Source organism: Octopus sinensis, linkage group LG3 (genome assembly GCF_006345805.1).
Source record: "Octopus sinensis linkage group LG3, ASM634580v1, whole genome shotgun sequence".
In the NCBI taxonomy this organism is placed as follows: domain Eukaryota; kingdom Metazoa; phylum Mollusca; class Cephalopoda; order Octopoda; family Octopodidae; genus Octopus; species Octopus sinensis.
This window is the reverse complement of record NC_042999.1, coordinates 12,775,752-12,795,659: the sequence shown is the minus strand read 5'-3', so window position 1 is coordinate 12,795,659 and position 19,908 is coordinate 12,775,752. Positions and strand designations below refer to the sequence as shown.

The 19,908-nt window shown below is 38.7% G+C and overlaps 1 protein-coding gene across 6 annotated transcripts in view; it reads right to left on the bottom strand.

The window, feature by feature from the left end:
- Positions 1 to 165: 165 nt before the first annotated feature.
- LOC115209298 (kielin/chordin-like protein) overlaps positions 166 to 19,908 on the bottom strand; it is a 195,844-nt gene continuing 176,101 nt past the window's right edge. For 5 of the 6 annotated variants that reach the window (XM_029777635.2, XM_036500855.1, XM_036500854.1 and 2 more), the window contains 10 exons: positions 19,694 to 19,782; positions 18,455 to 18,601; positions 16,707 to 16,863; positions 11,658 to 11,778; positions 6,247 to 6,349; positions 5,750 to 5,851; positions 4,641 to 4,805; positions 3,682 to 3,792; positions 2,439 to 2,619; positions 166 to 675 (listed from right to left, as the gene is read on the bottom strand). In XM_029777635.2, the coding sequence (XP_029633495.1) occupies positions 476 to 675; positions 2,439 to 2,619; positions 3,682 to 3,792; positions 4,641 to 4,805; positions 5,750 to 5,851; positions 6,247 to 6,349; positions 11,658 to 11,778; positions 16,707 to 16,863; positions 18,455 to 18,601; positions 19,694 to 19,782 (1,376 nt within the window). In that variant the 3' untranslated portion in view covers positions 166 to 475. Of the gene's footprint in view, positions 676 to 2,438; positions 2,620 to 3,681; positions 3,793 to 4,640; positions 4,806 to 5,749; positions 5,852 to 6,246; positions 6,350 to 11,657; positions 11,779 to 16,702; positions 16,864 to 18,454; positions 18,602 to 19,693; positions 19,783 to 19,908 lie in introns of those variants that run through there. The other variant, XR_004998144.1, reaches the window with a different exon arrangement.

The window sequence follows — 19,908 nt, the reverse complement described above, 5'->3', positions numbered from 1 at the left end:
TGCTGCACCACTTATGTGCCCATAGCTTACACCATGTACATCTCATGGAGTTTCTACCTATGCCTTTTCTACAGATTGAGTAGGGTCATCTTTTGAAGGGATTTGTCTGCCTTCCTACTTACATGTCAGTATAAATTAGAGACATGTAAAAAAGAAAAAAAAAGGTTCAGATCACAAAAGTATTTATTCAAGTTATTCTAAAAATTCAAAAATTATATATTAAAAAAACAAGGTTAAAAAAATTAACAATGTAACCATCTTTATAAATATGAACTTGTCTTTTTTGAACACCTGGAAAACACTGATTTAAAAACTCATTGAAGACATACTTAAAAGGGGGCTGTTAGCACATTTGTGAGAGGGTTAATTTAAAACTTGCATTAGTAGTAAGTGCCACATAATTAAATTAGATGGGAACTAAAAAAATGAGATTACCATAATCTGGTTAAATCTGAAAAGTCTCTCTCTTTCTTGGTTAATCTTTGGGACATTCACTGGCTTTAATGCAATAGCCATCATGCAGCACTTTACTGGATGGACACTGACAACCTGATACGCAAGGCTTAAAGCAACTGTTTAAAGGCTTTCCATTCGAATCACTATTGTCACAGGTTCGCTGACAGGGGGAGGCACAATCATCAAATATAAAGCCTTTCTCCTCTTCACAGTTGGACACTAAAGTGTGAAAAAAGGGAAGAAAATATGAATGTAGTGGATAAATACTGGCAGCTGATATAGGGAAACAATTTTCATTAAGGGAGGATTTGATGTCAGAACAAGAAGGTAAACATTAAAACAATATATGTTTCTCCATCATAGTTATTTGGATGTCTAACTGCACCGGATCAGGAAGGGAGCACTTTATTGCATTGTTACAGAGATGTGAAGTCAGACATATTGAGGTAACTTCTAAGTATTTAGAGAGGAAAGAAAGCAAACAAGTGGTATGGGAGAAAGAAAGAAAAAATGTAAACATACATGAAAAGTAAATAAAACACACATTTTTGTGTAGATATAGAAGATCAGTGAAAAAAAAAAAAAATATGTAAGTATACATAGGTGAACGATGAAAAAAACAAACAAGAAGTTTGAAGGAGAGGATGATAGAGGGATGCAGAATTGGTAATAAATGAAAAAATATCTTTGCATTGGTGTTACCACTTTTACATAGGGTCATAAAGCCACTCATGCAGCTCCAGCTGGCCTCCTCAAGAACTGAATTGAAATACTGACCATCACAAAACACCCCCCTCCATACACTTCCTGTTTTTCCTTTCCTATTCACTTCATTTAATTTATATATTTTTGTGTGTCTTTATATTCATGTGTTTTATTTATTCACTTGTATACTGTTTTGTTTTTGTTTTTTCTTTTAATACTTTGTTGTCCAGTTTCTTCCCTCCTCATTTTTCACTCTCCATCACTTTCTTCCCTCTCTAAACACTTATAAGTTACTTTAATATCTAAAGTCAGACACACATTGGACACACAATGCGATCAAGTGTTTCCTTGATGGTCCATTGCAGTTAGACACCCAAATACACTTGGAACATCCGATGCTGAGCTCCAAATCACTGAAATGGGGAAACATATGGAGGGACTAATAATCTGTATTTGGGATTATCTTAATCTTCCCCTGTTTATCATAACTACTTACAAAAACTATTAAGTCCATAAGTAGACTTACTATACTGGAAGCTGGTTGGATGATGATAATCTATGTGGAGTCATAACTGTACACACAAGATATAAACTTTGATAGGTTTTGGCCAGTATAGGCTCAGGCCATGTCAAACTGAATAGCACCACATGGTGAAGTCTTTTAGTCATATATGGGGCACCATGGCTCACTCTAGCAAACAGCTGGAGACATATTCGTATGTAGGTCTGGGAGTTTTTGAAAAAAATTGGTCCAACGAACTTTTGAATTTTATGGGATCCATTTCTGTTTTGACATGATATTAAAGAGAGCTGGACCAGTTGGAGAGAAATGTAGATATCTGTAATATATCACTCTATATATATATATATAGAAAGAGACTCTCTCATACATATTGAATATATAATACTCATACAAGCTGTTGAAAGTGCATGGATCAGTGGTTACAGCATCATGAGTTCAATTCCTGGACCAAGCTTTGTCTTGTGTTCTTGAGCAAGACACTTTATTTCACTCAGCTGTAGAAATGATTTGCGACACCTCAGTATTTATTGGCCTTTCCTTTGGATAACATTGATGGCATAGAGATGGAACGCTGGTTATGTATGGGTGACTGCCAGTCTTCCATAAACAACCTTGCCTGGACTTGTGCCTCATGGGGTAACTTTCTGGGTGCAATCTCATGACAGAAGGGGCTTGTTAATCTTTTCTAGAAGCAGTTATACAAAATAATTTGCTTTTCAGCTTAAATTGCTAGAAATGTGTAATATCAACTCACGGCAGTTTGTCTGTGATATCCAGTTCAGCCTGATATTAGTCTTAGCACATTCATGTGCATATATCTGTAATATATCGCACAAGCACTCTGATTTGGAAGTACAGGCACACATATCATGAACACAAGAGAAATAGAATGGTTCAGGAGGTACTGCTTTGTGACATTTAGAAAATACAGAACTCTGAAAGAAAAAAAGAAAAAAGGTACAGTGGGATGAGAATTAACAAAAGAATATAAATGCAAGTACAACCGTAAACACACTGCCTATGTTACAATTAATTTTGAAAATATTGAAGAATTTAGTAAAATAGCTGAGTCAATTATTTGAAACAACACAAAATTTTGAGGTTTTAAATTTATATAACTAAAATGTTTTAGAATAAAAGCAGAAAAGCACAGCTTTCACATGTATTTGATGCATTGTGTTCAACAGCTGTTTCATTAAGACAACCGTTTGAGAAACACTAAGTATGGACTATAATATGTGAAATTTATGCTTTTTTGATTTGCTCTGTAATTGGTACCACCTGGATTTACTGCAATGTTGGAGTTTAATGGCCTCTTATTAATTGAGCACTTAATTACTGTGGATATATTTGTTTATGGCAATAACCCTCAAACAAAATGTTTGTATCACAGAACCAGGGCCAGTCTTATGTAGATTGATGAGAAAATGACATCCCATGAACCTTTCCTGACAAACCAATAAATGGACTTTTTGCTGGAACTCTCAATACTTTTCAGTCACAAACTCATTCTTTACATTTCAACAACCGAGATAACGAAATTGGTTTGTAATTAACTTCTCATTATTTGGAAAGGTATCCATAAATATCTCCTTTTGATGTGCTGTTGGTAAACAAAGCCTATTCATACAAATGGTGCCAACTGCAAAAGCATGTCCAGATTGTTAACTCGGCAACAATACTGTACATGACTCAATAAGTTCATAGACTTAAGCATTTTATTAATGTCTGATTATATTTTTATACATATCTCCATGCAATTTTCTTTTTTCACTTGTGCAATGTTCTAAGGTAAAATATTTGGCTAATGATATTTTTAGATCAATTATCTTTTCCTATGAAATCATTCCGATATCCAGAGAATAAACAAGTTCCATTTAAACTCAGTAATGTTCCTTCTATATTTCACAATGCAAAAAGATAAGTAATTCTATCAACTGTTAACTAACACTGAAACCAGTTAAACTGTCACAGAAAATACAGAATAAATACATTACTTTGATAATATCACATTTAGATTCCACTAGAGTTTTCAATCGAGGACTGACTTCACTGCATGGATGTACGTTTGCAGTTTCTTCACAGCTTTCTTCTGGTTGAATGCTTGTCTAAAAATAGAACAGTAAACGAGCAGAAGCAATTTATTTGCAAAAATACATGTATTTCCTGAAACTTACACTTCATCTTTTACTTGTTTCAGGCATAGGACTGTGGTTGTATGGCACCATGTTGACCGACACTAGTTGTCAAATGATGCTGGAATGACAAGTGCACACACACACACACACACAAGGCATCGATCAGCTTGCACTACAGTCACCCAAGGTGCTGCACAGTGGAGCTGAACCTGAAACCATGGGGTTGCCAAATAAACTTCTTAACCTTACAACCAAACTAACCAAATATTTTTCTCAATATGACCATCGGTCATTCAGTTTATGTTGGAGAAAAGAAATTTTTAAGATTCTTTTTTTTTCAGGCAAGTAAGTATAACAAGTCAAACCAATATTATCATTCTTTAATGTCCATCTTTTATGCTGTCATGACAGACAGAATCTGACAAGCTAGAAGACTGACAAGCTCCAATGCCTGTTTTTGGCATGGTTTCTATGAATGGATGCCCTCCCTTATAGAGTAAAAGTGGCATTTTTGATAGCACCAGCGCTAGTGAGGTTACCAAGTCAAAATTGCAATACATGATACCTCAAACGAGTCGGGGCATAGTATTTATTCCAGGTGTTAAATGTGAGAGAGAGACAGAAAGTAGCATCTTGCTGCAGGGGATGCACAGAGAACAATTAATTACCTTTTAGCTAAACACAGTCTGTTTCTTTCATCATCATTTAACGTCTGTTTTATGCAAAGTGTTACATTATTGATTTTCTTATGTTTAAGACAGAAAGTTAATTGATAATTGTTTTCATTAAAATAAAGACAATAATGAAAATAGAGATACCTTCCAACTGTTTGCAAAGATATCATGTGAACTTGTCTGCTTGCCATCAGTGGTTAATAAGTCATCATCTGGGGAGTCATTGAAATTTCCACAGAGGCCACAAGTTTTTCTTTGGTAAGTTTGTGAGATATGTAACTCAACAAAACCTTCCCCATTCCACACTAACTGTCAATACAACAATAAAAACAAAATTAATATTAATTATTAACTTAGTTAACGATCAATTCACACTCAAACTTAATAATTACAATTGCTATACATAATCATTGTTTTAATGTCTGTTTCCATGGGTCAGAGTTTTCTATGGTCTAATACTCGTCCTGTCCTCAAACTTCACTTGTTTCCAAATGAGGTAATAATCTTCCAGTCTATTGAACAGCAAATTGCCTTAACATATTTATGTGGAGAACTGGAAAAAAATGATTCCATATGAATGAATCTTTATTTTTACAAAGATTGCACAACATGTCAAGTAACCTGGACATGCTTTTTGTGGTGGACTGCAAGCAATCAACACAGCTGGGAAGCCATTGTTTACAAACCAGCAACTGTGAAGGAAATACATATACACACACATGTGTGCATGAATAATATATATATATATCTCATCATCATCGTTTAATGTCCATATTCCATGCTAGCATGGACAGGACATATATATCTATGAACTTTAAGCTAGTTAAAATATGTTTGTGACAGTTTAACTTCTAAAGGCAAATTCACTGTCTGACACTGAAAGGTGTAAAATCACCATATCTGCCCCGTTCCTCCCTCTAGCAGACTCCCAGACGTGTGTTTCTGGCTATTTAGCCTTCTTCAATGGGAAATATCAGAGAGAGATAACCCTTTTTTTATATATATGATGGGTTTCTGTCAGCCAAATCCACTTTCGGGAGCTCTAGTAGAAGACAAGTTGCCATGGTTGGAGGTGAACTTGAAATCACTTGGTCGGAAAGTCAATAAATAATTGAATAATTAACAAAGTAAATAGTTTTGAATATATATTCTTGAAAAACAAACAAATCTTCCCTGTTCTTATAAGTAAATAAATCATGAAATAGTTTTACTAAAACAAAAAAGTGACTGACAAAATTTGAAAGACAAACTACCTTCATTCCAGTGCTGGTCTGAAGAAGTAGATTTCTATCAATTTTCTCTACAAAAACATCATTGTTGTGTCCAAATGGTAGCTCAGTATATACCCCATCAACCTATAAAGGAAAAATAATCATCATTGCTGCTTTAATGCTCACTTGACCACATTTGCATGGGTCAGGCCGAATTTATTGAAACAGATTTTCTATTGCAGGATGCGCTTCCTGTTACCACCTCTCACCTTTTCCCAGGTAATACTTCTCTATGGCCACCACACGTGATTTTGCAGAATATTAGAATCACAATGCTTGTACTTGTTTACAACTATCATGAAATTTCAAGGAGACACAATCATATATATATATATATATATATATATATATATATATATATATATATACACACACACACACACACAGAATAATGGAAACACAACTTTTTATTTAACTATAACAGACAATAGATATAGGTGTATGGGAATACCTGTCTGGAATACAAAACTAATACTTACAGTGATGCCATTATTTGGTATTAAATTAATTTCCAACCCAGCAAATCTGACAGTGAGATTCTGAGGTGATGTTCCATAGGAACTTCCATGCTGAACCTCCACCCTTTAATAATCAGAAAACAAGACAACAAATATAATAACATGTCTAACATCAAGAATCTTGAAAACCAAATAGAAAAATGAAGTAACAGTAAAAAGTTCCACAGGAAATAAATTATATCATTTAAATAGTTTTTCTTTTAATTCTGTGCCACACAAAAGGCTTATGGTGAAACTCTCTGCAATGGGTGTGAGGGATGACCTTTTTAACTGGTTGAAATCCTTCATTCTCAGCTGAAAGGAGGTAGTCACAGTTCTAGGACAGCACTCTACACCATATGAGATGTCATCGGGTGTACCACAGGGATCTGTTCTTGGTCTCCTCTTGTTTGTGGCATACATTAATGACATAGATGCCAATTTAAAGAATGCCACAGTATTGAAATATGCAGACGACATAAAGCTGTACCTTGAAATCAAGAGGACAGATCCTGATGTCTACAACTCTTTCCTGCAATCAGACCTGGACACAGTGCAGCAATGGATCACGGACTGGCAACTGAAACTGGCTGTGGACAAGTGTACCACCATGCATTTTGGGAGAAAAAACCCTGCGTCCACATACTCCCTCCACAACACTGATATCAAGAAATCCTCTTGCGAGCGTGACCTAGGCATCACTGTCAGCAGTGATTTGCGTTGGACAAAGCATATCTCTAAAATTGTCAAGAAGGCCGAGGGTGTCTTGGCATCACTCAGCAAGACTTTTGTTAGTCACTCTCCAGCCATCTATTTAAAACTGTATACAGCTATGGTACGACCACACTTGGAATTCGCATCATCAGTTTGGAACCCCTATCTTGCTCAGAACATTGACCTCCTGGAATCTGTTCAGAGACATGCAACCAAACACATACCCTCCATCAGACACCTACCATACTCTGAGCGCCTTGTTTCCCTGGGCATGGATTCACTGAAGCTCCGGCATCTGGCGATGGACTTGGTAAACACCAACAAAGTTATCAACCACCTCACCAACAACAACACTGAACACCTTTTTGATCTCCATGTGTCCAACACACATGGACATTTAGTTAGTTAGTTAATTTGGCTCAAAAGCAAATAGCAAGGCCATGTAGGGGGACATGGATTTAAGTACAGAGTGGTGTTCATGTAAAGAGTTCAGGCCACTTGAGGTCAAGGGAGGCTTTGAACAAAGCGGTCGTCGGCATCTTCACCATCTCGTCTGGCAGCTTGTTCCACAGATCTGCAACCCGGACGGAGAAAGCTCCTCTCCTTCGATTGAGATGAAATCGTCGCAGGTAGAGCTTTTCAGAATGACCCCGCAGCCGACGCTCTGGAGCAGGAGTGAAGAACAGCTCTTTCGAGAGGTTACACTTTCCGCTTATGATGTGGGTGAGAATGAGATCACCACGGCGGCGGTGTTTTTCAAGAGAATAAAGGTCGAGCATCCTCAGCCTTTCTTCGTAGGACAAATTTTTGAGACCATGAACCATGCGGGTAGCCAGCTTCTGGACTCTTTCGAGATGCTGTATGTCTTTGAGGAGATAAGGAGAAGAGACTTGAATCCCGTACTCCAATATGGGTCTCACCAGCGTGACATAGAGTGGTAGGAATATGGCTGCTGTGAGCATTCCGAATGACCGTTGAATCAAGAACAGAATTCCGCGTGCTTTGTTGGCAGCATGGACGCACTGGGCCGAAGGCGAAAAGGAGGAATCCACCAAGATACCCAGGTCCTTTACCTGATCGGTCCTCTCCAGCAGCAGACGACCCGGCTCGAAATCAAGTTGAGTTGCAGGAGGAGAGCCAACAGGCAGATGACAGCACTTTCAGACACAGGTCCCATTCGTTAGACCACTTCCAAATTTGGTGGAGGCATCGACGAAGATCCTCTATATCACCGCGAGGAGCGACCAGTTTGATATCGTCAGCAAATAGAAGGGTGTGTTGCGTGAGGTCGTCGGGCAAGTCATTTATGAAGACTAAGAACAATAAGGGCCCAAGCACTGAACCTTGAGGCACGCCACTGCTCGCACTGGAGACGTCGGACCGTGAACCATTAACTTGGACTTGGAAGGAGCGATCTGAGGGGAAGGCACCAACCCATCGTACAATATCCAGATGGAAACTATATGCTTGAAGCTTGACAAGTAATTGGCGGTGGTTTACCGAGTCAAAAGCTTTGGCAAAGTCCAATAAAACGATGTCAACAGCATCACTATCATCGAGGATGCGCATCACCAATTCTTCCATTACCAGTAAGTTGGTCAAGCATGATCTCTTCGGCACGAAGCCGTGTTGGGAATCAGAGATAGAGGCTGTGTTTTGGAGGTGGAGCATCATACTTTTCTTAAGGATGGTTTCGAACATCTTGCTGATTATTGATGTAAGGGAAACCGGTCGGTAGTTAAGCGGGTCTTCGCGGCTCCCTTTCTTGAAAATTGGGCAGATTATCGCTGTTCTCCAGTCCGCAGGTATAACACCCGTCGCCAATGACATGTTTAATAGACGTGTTAAGGGCTCGCAGATGACCGGAGTCAATGCTTTGATAACCCGTGGGTGTATGCCGTCAGGGCCGTGACCCTTGTTGACATCGAGGCCTTGAATAACACGTTTGACTTCGTCCCGCGTGATGACCAATCGAAGCATTGGAGGTACCGATCTATCAAATGGAGGGGGTTCATGACCATCATCTTGTTTGAAAATAGTTGAAAAAGCCTCGGCAAATAATTGACTCTGTTGATAAGGGTCCTCAATCGATACGCCTGTTGAGTCTACCAACGTTGCAATCTGGTTGTTCAAGCGGGAATTCCGTTGGACATGGGCAAAGAAGGTTTTTGGATTGCTACTGGCATTTGCCGCAATTTTGTATTCATAACTGAAGCGTTCTTCCTTTTCAATTTTCACGGCTCGGTCTCGTTGAGTTTTGTACACCTCAAAAGCTGCAGTTGAATCCAGATTTTTGAATTCAGCCCAAGCAATATCTCTGAGTCGAAGTTCTCGTTTAACCTTCTTCGTCACCCAGGGCTTGTGTTTCTTCTTCTTGGGAAGCCCAACGGGAACTGCCTGGTCAGTCAAACAGATTACATATGCTTTGAGGGATGACCATAGTTCGTCAACAGAGGACAACGTCATCAGGGATCGCCAGTGCAGAAGCGCGGAAGCCTCGGTTAGAATTTCAAGATTAATTGCAGAGAAGACTCTACGTGGCAGCGAAGTAGTCGTGGGCGTAGAAAAAGTTGTGTGCATGATCACTCTTGGCAAGAGGGGCGCACACAGATACGTCTGACACTGATCTTGGATAGCGGGAGAATACCAGATCCAGCATAGATGGCTGCTGCCCAGACCGATGCCTTGTCGGATATTCAACATGTTGCGATAGAAAACAATCTTCAGCTACGTCAAGAAGGGCCTGGCCGAACCGGGAAGATTTTGTACAAATTGATGCGGGCCAATCGATCGTGGGAGCGTTGAAGTCTCCTAGTACCAAACAGTCATGCGAAGCTGAAACGAATCTTATCGCTTCGAGTAAATGAGCATCGTCCTGGGGGTCGGCAAGAGGCGGCCTGTAGACAGCTAACACGGGCAGGCAAAACTCGGATAGGCTCAGCTTGCAATAGACGGCATCGAATTTTGTTGTAGGTTGAGCATTAGTGGGTAGAATACCGCTGGACGGTTTGTGCTCAGATTTAACATACACAGCAACACCTCCACCTCGCCTTTTTTCTCTGTCACATCTGAAAAGGATGTAGCCCTGCAGGTGGATTTCTGAGTCCTTTACTGCTGGAGTCAGCCAAGTCTCGGTGATAGCTATCACATCAGGGGAGTCACGTATGGCCAGTGTAAATAGTTCGCTGAACTTTGGAAATAAGGAGCACAAGTTGGTATAGACGATGCTGAGCTGTGAAGTTTGAGGGGCGGGAGTTGGGGAACAAGCAGAATAAGGGGTATCAGAGATAGCATCGTTGACGGGGGTATCAACTTCACTTCGATTTGCCCTCACTTCACTTTCCCTGTCAGCACTACAGCATGCGACCAGAGGTAGGACTTGATTATTTGTCCATCTTGGATGCGTAAACCCTTCTCTCCCATCTGTTTCCTCATCTTTAGTTCGGATATTAGGTTTCTCCGGCGAATTCTCTCTCTCGACATGCCTACAAAGTCAGAAAACAGCACAGCTCCCATGACCTTCGGAAACATTTTTTCACGCTCAGAGTTGCTGAAGCATGGAACAAACTGCCTGCGTCAGTTGTTGACTGCCATGACACTGCATCCTTTAAGGCCCTCATGCTTTCCGAAATCCGCCGAAACTACACCTGATTGTCCCCCTTCCATACTCATACTGAGTATGGAAGGGGGACAATTAAAAACTGAATGGAAGCATGCAGTGAGAAGGAAGTCGAATATTTTTAAAATGTAACTTCAATTATGTTCCAGTCTTAATGAACTGCCTCAACAAAGCCTGGTCTTATTGGTATCTACCAGATCATAGAATAACTGAAAGAATCTAAGGGTTTTAGGAAAAAAAAGAAAACATATTCGCTGATTTGGCAGTTTAAAATAGCATTTAAAATGATAGTCGCATTAGTATTTTATTATCAGGATGAGAGCAAGGAGATCTTAACTCAGATCCTTTTAAAACATGGCAAGTGCAAAGATAAGTCAGTGAAGAGACATCGGTGAAGTCATTGCTTCATGTACAATACTGAACTCAACTATATCTCGTCAAACAAGGGAATTGGCAGAGAAAATGGAATGCTCCTACACTGCAATATAGAAGCATCTTCACTCGATGGGAAAGGTTCAGAAGTATGGAGCATGGGTTCCGTATGCTTTAAGTGAAAACTACAAAAATCAATGAGCCACAATCTCTGCTGGTTTACTTGCTCGTCACTGCTCAACTCATGGACACAAGCAACGATTTCTTTACTGAATCGTTACTGGCAACGAAAAATGGTGCCTGTACAGCAATATGAAGCAGTGTAAGGAATGGCTTTGCCCTGGTAAACAAGCGGCACCATGCATGAAACAAGATCTGGTTAAGATATTACAGTCAGTCAATATGATGGAAATTGAGCTATTCAACTAAAATTTGAAGTTCCTCATCGTTTAGCTATAAAATATGACATTTTGTATAAGAGAAATTAAATTTTTCTTGTGCACACACACACAAACACCCATACACATGCATGGATGTAAAACTATACACACATACAAAGTTACAGGGAGAAATGTTCCAAGAAACTTTCACAAAAACAACAGCAGCAGAAGTGATGACAATAATAGCAACAACAACAACAGAAAAATCAACAAAAATAGATGAAATGCTTTTGATAGTCCAAACTTACATAAAGTCATTGTTGACACAATTTGTTGCCATAATATAATTACATGCTCCTTGGAAATGAATGTTGGCACCATCGAATGTTCTGTAATGATTATTTCCATAGAGAATGCAAGTGGAAGGTTCTGTCAAACAATAAAAAAAAGAAAATAAAGTTGTAGGGGAAGGTGTCCCAGAAGTGAATCTGCAGATTTACACAGCTTATCAATTAAATCTTAATCAGTCCTATAAAGAACCAATACATGATTGACCAGTATGCTAAAAGTCACAGCCAAAATTCCCTCCCATCATACTCTGCTGTCTTAAAAATAAAAAGAAACACTTGATAAATGCATTCCAAGATACATTATGTTTGATAAGAAAAAAAACAGGATGGCTGGAATGGTAGATCAGAACCAATCTAGAGCAAAATAACAAATCTTTCATTATTCTTAAGTCTTTTCAAATCTTCAATCTTTTGTGCCCATGTTTCACTCTCATGTTATTCTCTGCTCTGAGTATCTCCATACTTAAAGGTTAAGATTACTTATTTATCCAACCAATTATTTTTACTGTTAGATGTCCAGCCTACAGTTAATCCAAAGAAGGTAACTGGCCACTACTTTATCTCCCCTGCCAACACAGGTTGATAAACCATAAGACGTGTGGCCAGAACCCCCTGGAAAATAACCATAGCGAGGTTCATTCCACAATTGAATTGGAACAGTCAAAAAGACTGATAGGCGTGAAGAGGACAAAGATTAAGTGGCCGAAAGCAAATGACGCAGCGAGTTATAAAAAATTTGACAACAAGGTAGCAAGAATGACCACCAAATTCAAAGGCGACGATGAACAAAAGCTCCAAAAACCTGGCTAATACAATCTACCAGGAAGGAGAGAAACGATTTGGACTGGAAACAGCAGGGAAGGTAGAATCAACGGCAAAGAGTGGACCATTGAGGAGAGAAAGATGGATCGCAAAGATTCGAGAAAAGAAGCAAAAACTCAGAACCAGATGGAGGGATGCAAAGGAGGAGGAAAGAGAAGGGCTGAAACGGTTATATGAAGAGATAAAAAAGGGGGCATTGAGACCAGCAAAGAAAACAAAGAAGAAAGGAGAGAGAAAAGAACTATCGTAGCTTTGTGAAACATTTATTTACTGAAAGTAAAAGCGGAAAATTGGATTGCACGAAAGAAGAGCTCAAACAACATCTGAAAGAGACACACAGCGACTCTGACAGAAATGAAGTTCTCCCAGAAATGCACGGACTGAAGAAACCACCTGAACCAAGAGTACCATTTGATGAAATGGATGAGTTCATAAGAAAAGCAAGAGCAAAAAGTTCACCAGGGAAAGATGGAGTGAGCTTCAAGGTATATAAATATTGCCCGAAATTACGATTGCAGCTGTTTGCACTGATAAGAGAAATGTGGAAGAAGAAAGATGTAGCGGAGCGATGGTGTATAGCCGAAGGTATCTTTCTACCTAAAGAAAAAGGCAAAAACACTAGGCCAATTTAGACCGATTTCTGACAGGGTTAGGGTTAGGGTTAGAAAATCATGTTTAGAATTATTGCTAGACAAATCATAAGATTCGTACAGCATAACGGGTACGTTAATGAAGCAATCCAAAAAGCAGGAATCCCTGGGTGCATAGAACATGCATTTGCCATCTGGGAAGCCATCACCTGTGCAAAATAACTGAAGAAAAACCTGTTTATTGTTTGGCTAGATCTTGCCAATGTTTATGGATCTGTTCCGCACGCAATAATAAAAACAGCGATGGACTTCTTTTGGATTACAAAAGATGTTCAACGAATGCTCAACCTGAGGATGAGATTTACAGCAGGAAAATTCATGACGGAGTGGCAACGGCTTGAAATAGGTATTGCAGCCGGATGCACGATATCAGTCATCTTATTTGTGCTCGTCATGGAAATGTTACTTAGATCTACAAACTGTGAGAAAGCTGTTACAAAGACACCATTAAGGGCTTTTATGGATGACGTAACTATATTATTGGAAAGTAGAGAAGCAGCAGAGGGAACGTTAGAGCGGTTGAACGAACTGATAGGATGGGCAAGAATGAAATTCAAAGCCAAAATATCTCGAAGCATGGCTTTTGTGAAAGGAAGGCAAGAAGAAGTGAAATTCAGGATAGGAAGTGAAGACATGCCAACGGTGAAAGAACAACCAGTAAAGAGTCTCGGCAGATGGTATAGAGATTTATTAAATGATAAGAAGCAAGGGAAAGAAACATGAGTTAGTAGAACAAGGATTAAAGGCAATTGACAGAACAACGCTGCCGGGAAAATTCAAATGTTGGATACTGCAATTTGGGCTGTACCCAAGAATAATGCGGCCATTGCAAATGTACAAAATAGCCTCGAGTAGAGTAGAAAGGATGGAACAAAGATGCAGTGTGTTTATCAGAAAATGGCTTGGTCTGCCGAAACCACTGAATACAACTGCACTATATGGAAAACCCGTGCTGCAACTACCAATAACATCAATCGCCAAAGAATATAAGGCAGGAAAGGCAAGGACAGTAATGATGCTATGGTATTCAAAAGATCAGAGCATCCGGGAAAACCCTCCAAAGGTATGAACAGAGAGGAAATGGAAGGTGGAAGAGGGCGATCGGAAAACTAAGGCACGCAGATATAGTCGGAGCGATGCAAGAAGCTAGAACCGGCCTAGGGTCGCAAAATTTCTGGCCATTTTGCAAGAGCAGTATAAAAGAGATGAAAGAGGCAGTGGTACATGAAGTGAGAAAGGAGGAAGAAGAAATGTACATTTAATGCAATGCAGTCAACAGGGACAGTGCCTGAGATGGGAGGAATATGTGATCAACCGCAGAATATCATGGAAGGAACTTTGGGCTTGGAAACAAGCAAGAACATCCTTCCTGATCAAGTCTACCTTCGACGTTCTACCCTCACCGGTGAAATTAGTCCGGTGGAACATAAACAAAGCTGATGAGTGTAGATGCGGAGAGAAAGTGACGGTTAGACATGTTCTGTCAGGTTGCAGACTAGCACTTGAAAGATATACATGGAGGCATAATCAAGTCCTCGGCGTCATAAGCGCAGCACTCAAGGAGAAGATCGAAAGGTATGATAGGGGAGAGTATCCAAAAGTAGAAAAGCGCAGGAAAGTATACTTCCACAAGGAGGGAAAAGGTTATAAAACCAGGCCTACAAGTAAAGTATACAAGATAGACGAAAGATGGAAGGGATACTGGGAGGTGGCCACGGACTTGGAAAGACAAGTAGTATTTCCACTAATAAAAACAACAAAAGACCGGATTTAGTTCTATGGAACAGAGACCGGAGAATGGGAATTTTACTACAACTGACAGTATCTTGGGAAGAAAACATCGGCAATGCAGAGGAACAAAAGGAGAAGAGGTATGAAAAGCTAATCGAAGAATGCAGAGAACAGGGATGGAATGTCGAATATTATCACCTGGCAGTGGGGGCTAGGGGCTTCATTGAAAAGAAAATGACAACGCTTTTCAAAAGAAGATTTGTTTTTTCTAGCCCCGAGCTGCGTAAACTAATAAGGAGAGTACAGGAGGCGGTCGTAAAAGCCAGCTTCTATATATGGCTGAAGCGGGAACACCGAAAATGGCTTGAAAGTCATAACATGCTGGTGGGAAATAACATCACTAGGTGAGACAAGCTGACACTGAATCAGCATCACTGGCTGACAGGTGACGGTCGTTTAGAAAAAGCGCGGGCTAAAACTACGTGCCTTCACTAGTCAGTTAAGGTGAGACAGTGTCACGTGACAACTTGCTGGAGCCTATGCAGCAGGTATTTAAAGGGAAAAATTTGACAAGTCAGTCAGTCACCGGCTGACACTCACTGATGATACATCGAAGAGACCAGGGAACAGAAGAAAGAAGACATGCACCCAACACCAGAGCTGAAGACACCTCCGAAAGGGGTGGGGGGTACATCAAAACGGTAGAGGAGTAGGGGCCGAAACCGGACGTGGTTCCTCCTGATGATGTCTTGAGCTAACTGGATCCTATAAAGGAGCTGTTGTGGTAGCAGACCACGAAACACGGTTGTAATTCCTCAGTTTAATCCTTTTGGATTTGCCTGCAACTGCTGCTGGTTCTGCAACAGAAACTTACCGAATCTTCTAAATGAAAGTCTGCCATCAAAATTCCATGTTAATTTATATTTCAAATGTCAGCTTAATGATGAAAATGATTTTGACTAAATTCTTCTTTATTTTCAAAACTAACTGAAACAAATGTAGTGTATTTCAAGAGGACTATGCAAACAAAATAGTTAAACCCAATAATAAAGACTAACTAGAAGACTAGCCTGAGCCAGCAACTGTGGCAATTACAGTTACCATGATGTATATAAAAAATGTTAGATTTAAACGTTGAAGCTGAAAATGTGCAGTGATATCATGAGTGCTAGGGGGCCCAGTTCACTCAGCCTCTCAGCCTTTTATTCAAAGCAAACACAAAATCAAAATGCCTGTCTAAGATTTTGTTTTTCAGCCAAAATGACTCTTTAGATAATTTATTAATATTGAATCAAAACTGCTTTGTTCTGACAAATTCCACTTTGTTTTGTGTTATTGAGGAAAGCAGCAGAATGTTAGAATTCTATTGGATGGCAAAACAGACTGGAGATATTACTAAGGAGTTTTGTCTGGCAAGATACATGGTGATCTCATTAGAGCTAGTGTCAAGTAAAAAAAAAAACCCAGTACATTCTGTAAAGTGATTGGCATTAAAAAGGACATCTAGCCAAAGAAACCATGCTAAAGTATACACTGGAGGTCAATGCAATCCGCAGGCTTGTCAGATACTGTTGAACTGTCTGACCACACCATGAGGGAAGACAGACATTAAACAACAAAGATGATGCGTCTATTTAAGATGCCTTGTCACGTATTATGGACGTCACTTTAAAAAGAAATTATTGTCTAATATTGTGAGTACAAAAAGCATAAGGTTATGAATGAGAGAAGTCATTGGTTAAAGAGAAGACAGTGAAATATATTTCATATTTAATACATTCCCAAAAAGTATGAAATTACCTACTGGCTAGACATGTGGGACAGCAATATCCAGGTCTCACGAAAGGTTCTTCTTCAGTATCACAATTTGCAGATAGTGGACATGTTTGAGTATTACAAGCGGGTCGGCCTTCTACACATGCACACTTTGTGCATTCATCTACAGACCATATTTCTCCATTCTAATGGAATAACAAAAAATACATATAAATATATACAACTGAACAATTACATGTCTATAGACTGTTTTTAGTTCAATTTACCCAGTAACTTCCATTATATTCTTTACTCTAGAAGCAACATGACTAGTTCTTGTGTTACTTTGAAAACAACTAAACTAAATCCTCTCTTTCTACTAACTATATATATATATATATATATATATATATATATATTATATATATATATATATATATATATATATATAATCTGCTGTTATTCTTCCACCCAGATCAAAATCATGCAGAAACTGAATCATAGACCACATTCTTCAGAAACAGAATGGTGAAGAGGTGCAGGGTGTGCGTGTGTGCATAGCATTCAGATCTCGGGATGGACCAGTGGACAGACGAAGGGTATAATAAAGAAGCAAACAGACGCAGTTGATTTTCTTTTACTTCCTGAAACATTAAAACTTACCAATGATAGACACAATATATTAAAGTGAGGCAACACGGCTTAATGGTTACATTGTTAGGGTCATGATTGTAAAGCTATGGTTTCAATTCCCAGACCAGGTGGCTCATTCTGTTCTTGAGTAAAACTTTTCAGTTTATGTGGCTGCAGTCCACCTGGCTGAAAAGGGACACCAGTGACAACTGGGGATGGCAGGAGGAGATAAACCTAAAGCACACTGAAAGGTTGCCAGAATATTGTGGGTCACTCACCATATTTTCCAACATACAAATTGATGTGGGAACATTCAAATATCATCCCTATCTAAAATCCTGCTGCATTTCACAAGGAATTTTTGATGCTCTAAAGTCACCTTGGTGCATAAATCAACTTACCTTTCTTGTCTGTAAATATTGGTCTGAAAAATTTAACCAGTACACCAGAAAATATACCATAGAACCGAAGATAAATTTTGACTTAATATGCATGTATGTTGTAACAAACTCTTTTTTTAATATTAACACACAGAAAATCAACTCTAAAAGTCATATGAGAAAGGTAAGATTCCTGTTGCAGCCCTTGGCTTAGATTTCATCAAACCATTTCAATATTTGACTTTCTCCTCCAATATATATATAGTCATACTAATTTGTAGCAGAAATCAATGAGGAGCTGTGAAAATCAATTGATTATTTCAATCAGTGTTAAGCAAAATTTTCTTTCTCTCATCTCTCACACATTTACATTAATTCAGTCATCTCTCCAACATGGGTCCCTTATTGTTGCTAATACTCCCAATACTCTCTCAGTTTACTTCCACTTTGCCTTTCACATAAATTAACAAATCAAACAGCTTATATTTAACCCTTCACAAATCTTCCACATCTAATGTCCATAACGATGCTACACCACATTCCTTAGCATTGATCCTTCATACAGTCTGCTGCTGTTTACGTGCTGAGTAATTATGCTATTGTTTTGCAATTAATTTTGTCACTTTTTGTCTTTCAATCTACAGTATCTGTTTATGCTAATTCAGTCACCAACTAACAAATAGGTAATTAAAAAGAGAACCATGCCAAAAAATCAAATAAGGCTAATCAAAATTTAGTATTTATGTGACAGTAACAACAACAAAAGTGATAATAACGCTCTTACTCGTCTTGTCTGACCATTGTGAAAACAAGCTGTAGTATTGGCTGGAATACAAGTTTCGCAACATTGGCCGTCCACTCTTGTCTTCTCTTCTCCAAAACTGCAATTTACTGTTGGACATTCCTGCATATTGCATTGGATTCTTTGTTCCTTCAAAGAATATTAACAACGATCAGTTTTGAATTAACGCTGTGCATAGAGAATGAAATAGTCATTTACATTTACATCAAGAGAATAATTAAAATATTTTCTGTTCTTGAATTTTCCAATGTCAGAATAAAACTGTTATATGTTTCAGTAGGTTTGCAGAATCTTGGTATTATGTTGTCAAAGCCAGGGCCTATGAGTGGGTGGGGTCAACTGCTACATTGGTCTGGGATGCAGAAAGCCAAGGAAAGGTTCATGACCATCTGCTGGACTATGGGCTACTCCCTAAAAATTGCTTAGGACTCTTGAACTTTGAGTGGAAGTACCATCATGCATGGCTTGAAAGAAATTATGTTCACCTTGCCAAATTTTTCTTGGAGGCCCTGGTCAGAACAAAATGAGTGAGGGAATAACAGTTGCAATGGTATCCTTGTTTGATTGACTGTAATTGACCGGATGAGGTTGGTGTTAGTGACAGCAGAGAAACAGAGGTTTGGATTGGTGGGAGAGAAGTTCAAAGAACTACAGCTTCAGTTTTATTGAAACTTCATTCATTCTTATCAGAAAACAGGGTCACACTAATCTACCATCACTTACTGATCAAAGATTATTCACAGATGGCTGATAATAACTAAGAAGTGCTTGTAACAAATGAAAGGTTTATCTGTAACAATTAGCTAGCAGAATCTTAAAATCATTAGAGTCAGGAATATATCAATAATTAAGTTAATAATAAAATCCTTTATCTGTCAGTGGTTTGACAGTAACCATGCCCTAAAAGTGTATAAATTACATATCAAATCTATTATTATTAAAAACATTTCTATATAATGGAAACAAACTCACTAGATACTCATTCTTACCAAAGATACTCAAATTTGGAAGGAATTTGAATAAACCTCAGCACATGACTGGCATCTATTTCATTAACAATGGATGTTATGTGGCCAAGAAACTTTTGTTATCTATGTGTTGTTCATGCAAGGGATTTATCAAAGTAGTGTTTATGTTGATAACAAAACTGAGTTGAAAAGTAAAAAAACTGTAAAAAAAAATCTAGAAACAAAAACATTCAAAAATGAAGAAGATACTTACAATACATTGACATATGACACACGGATTGTCAACATCTTTCCAGGTTTCACCATCTTCATAAAATTTGTCTTCTAAATCATAGTAACAAGCTGTTACAGAAAAGATATAAAACAGTAGCCATCATTTAATGTCCACCTTGGGTCAGACAGAATTTGTTGAGGCAGATTTTCTATGGTCAGATGCCTTCCCTCTCACCAACCCTCACCTGTTTCCAA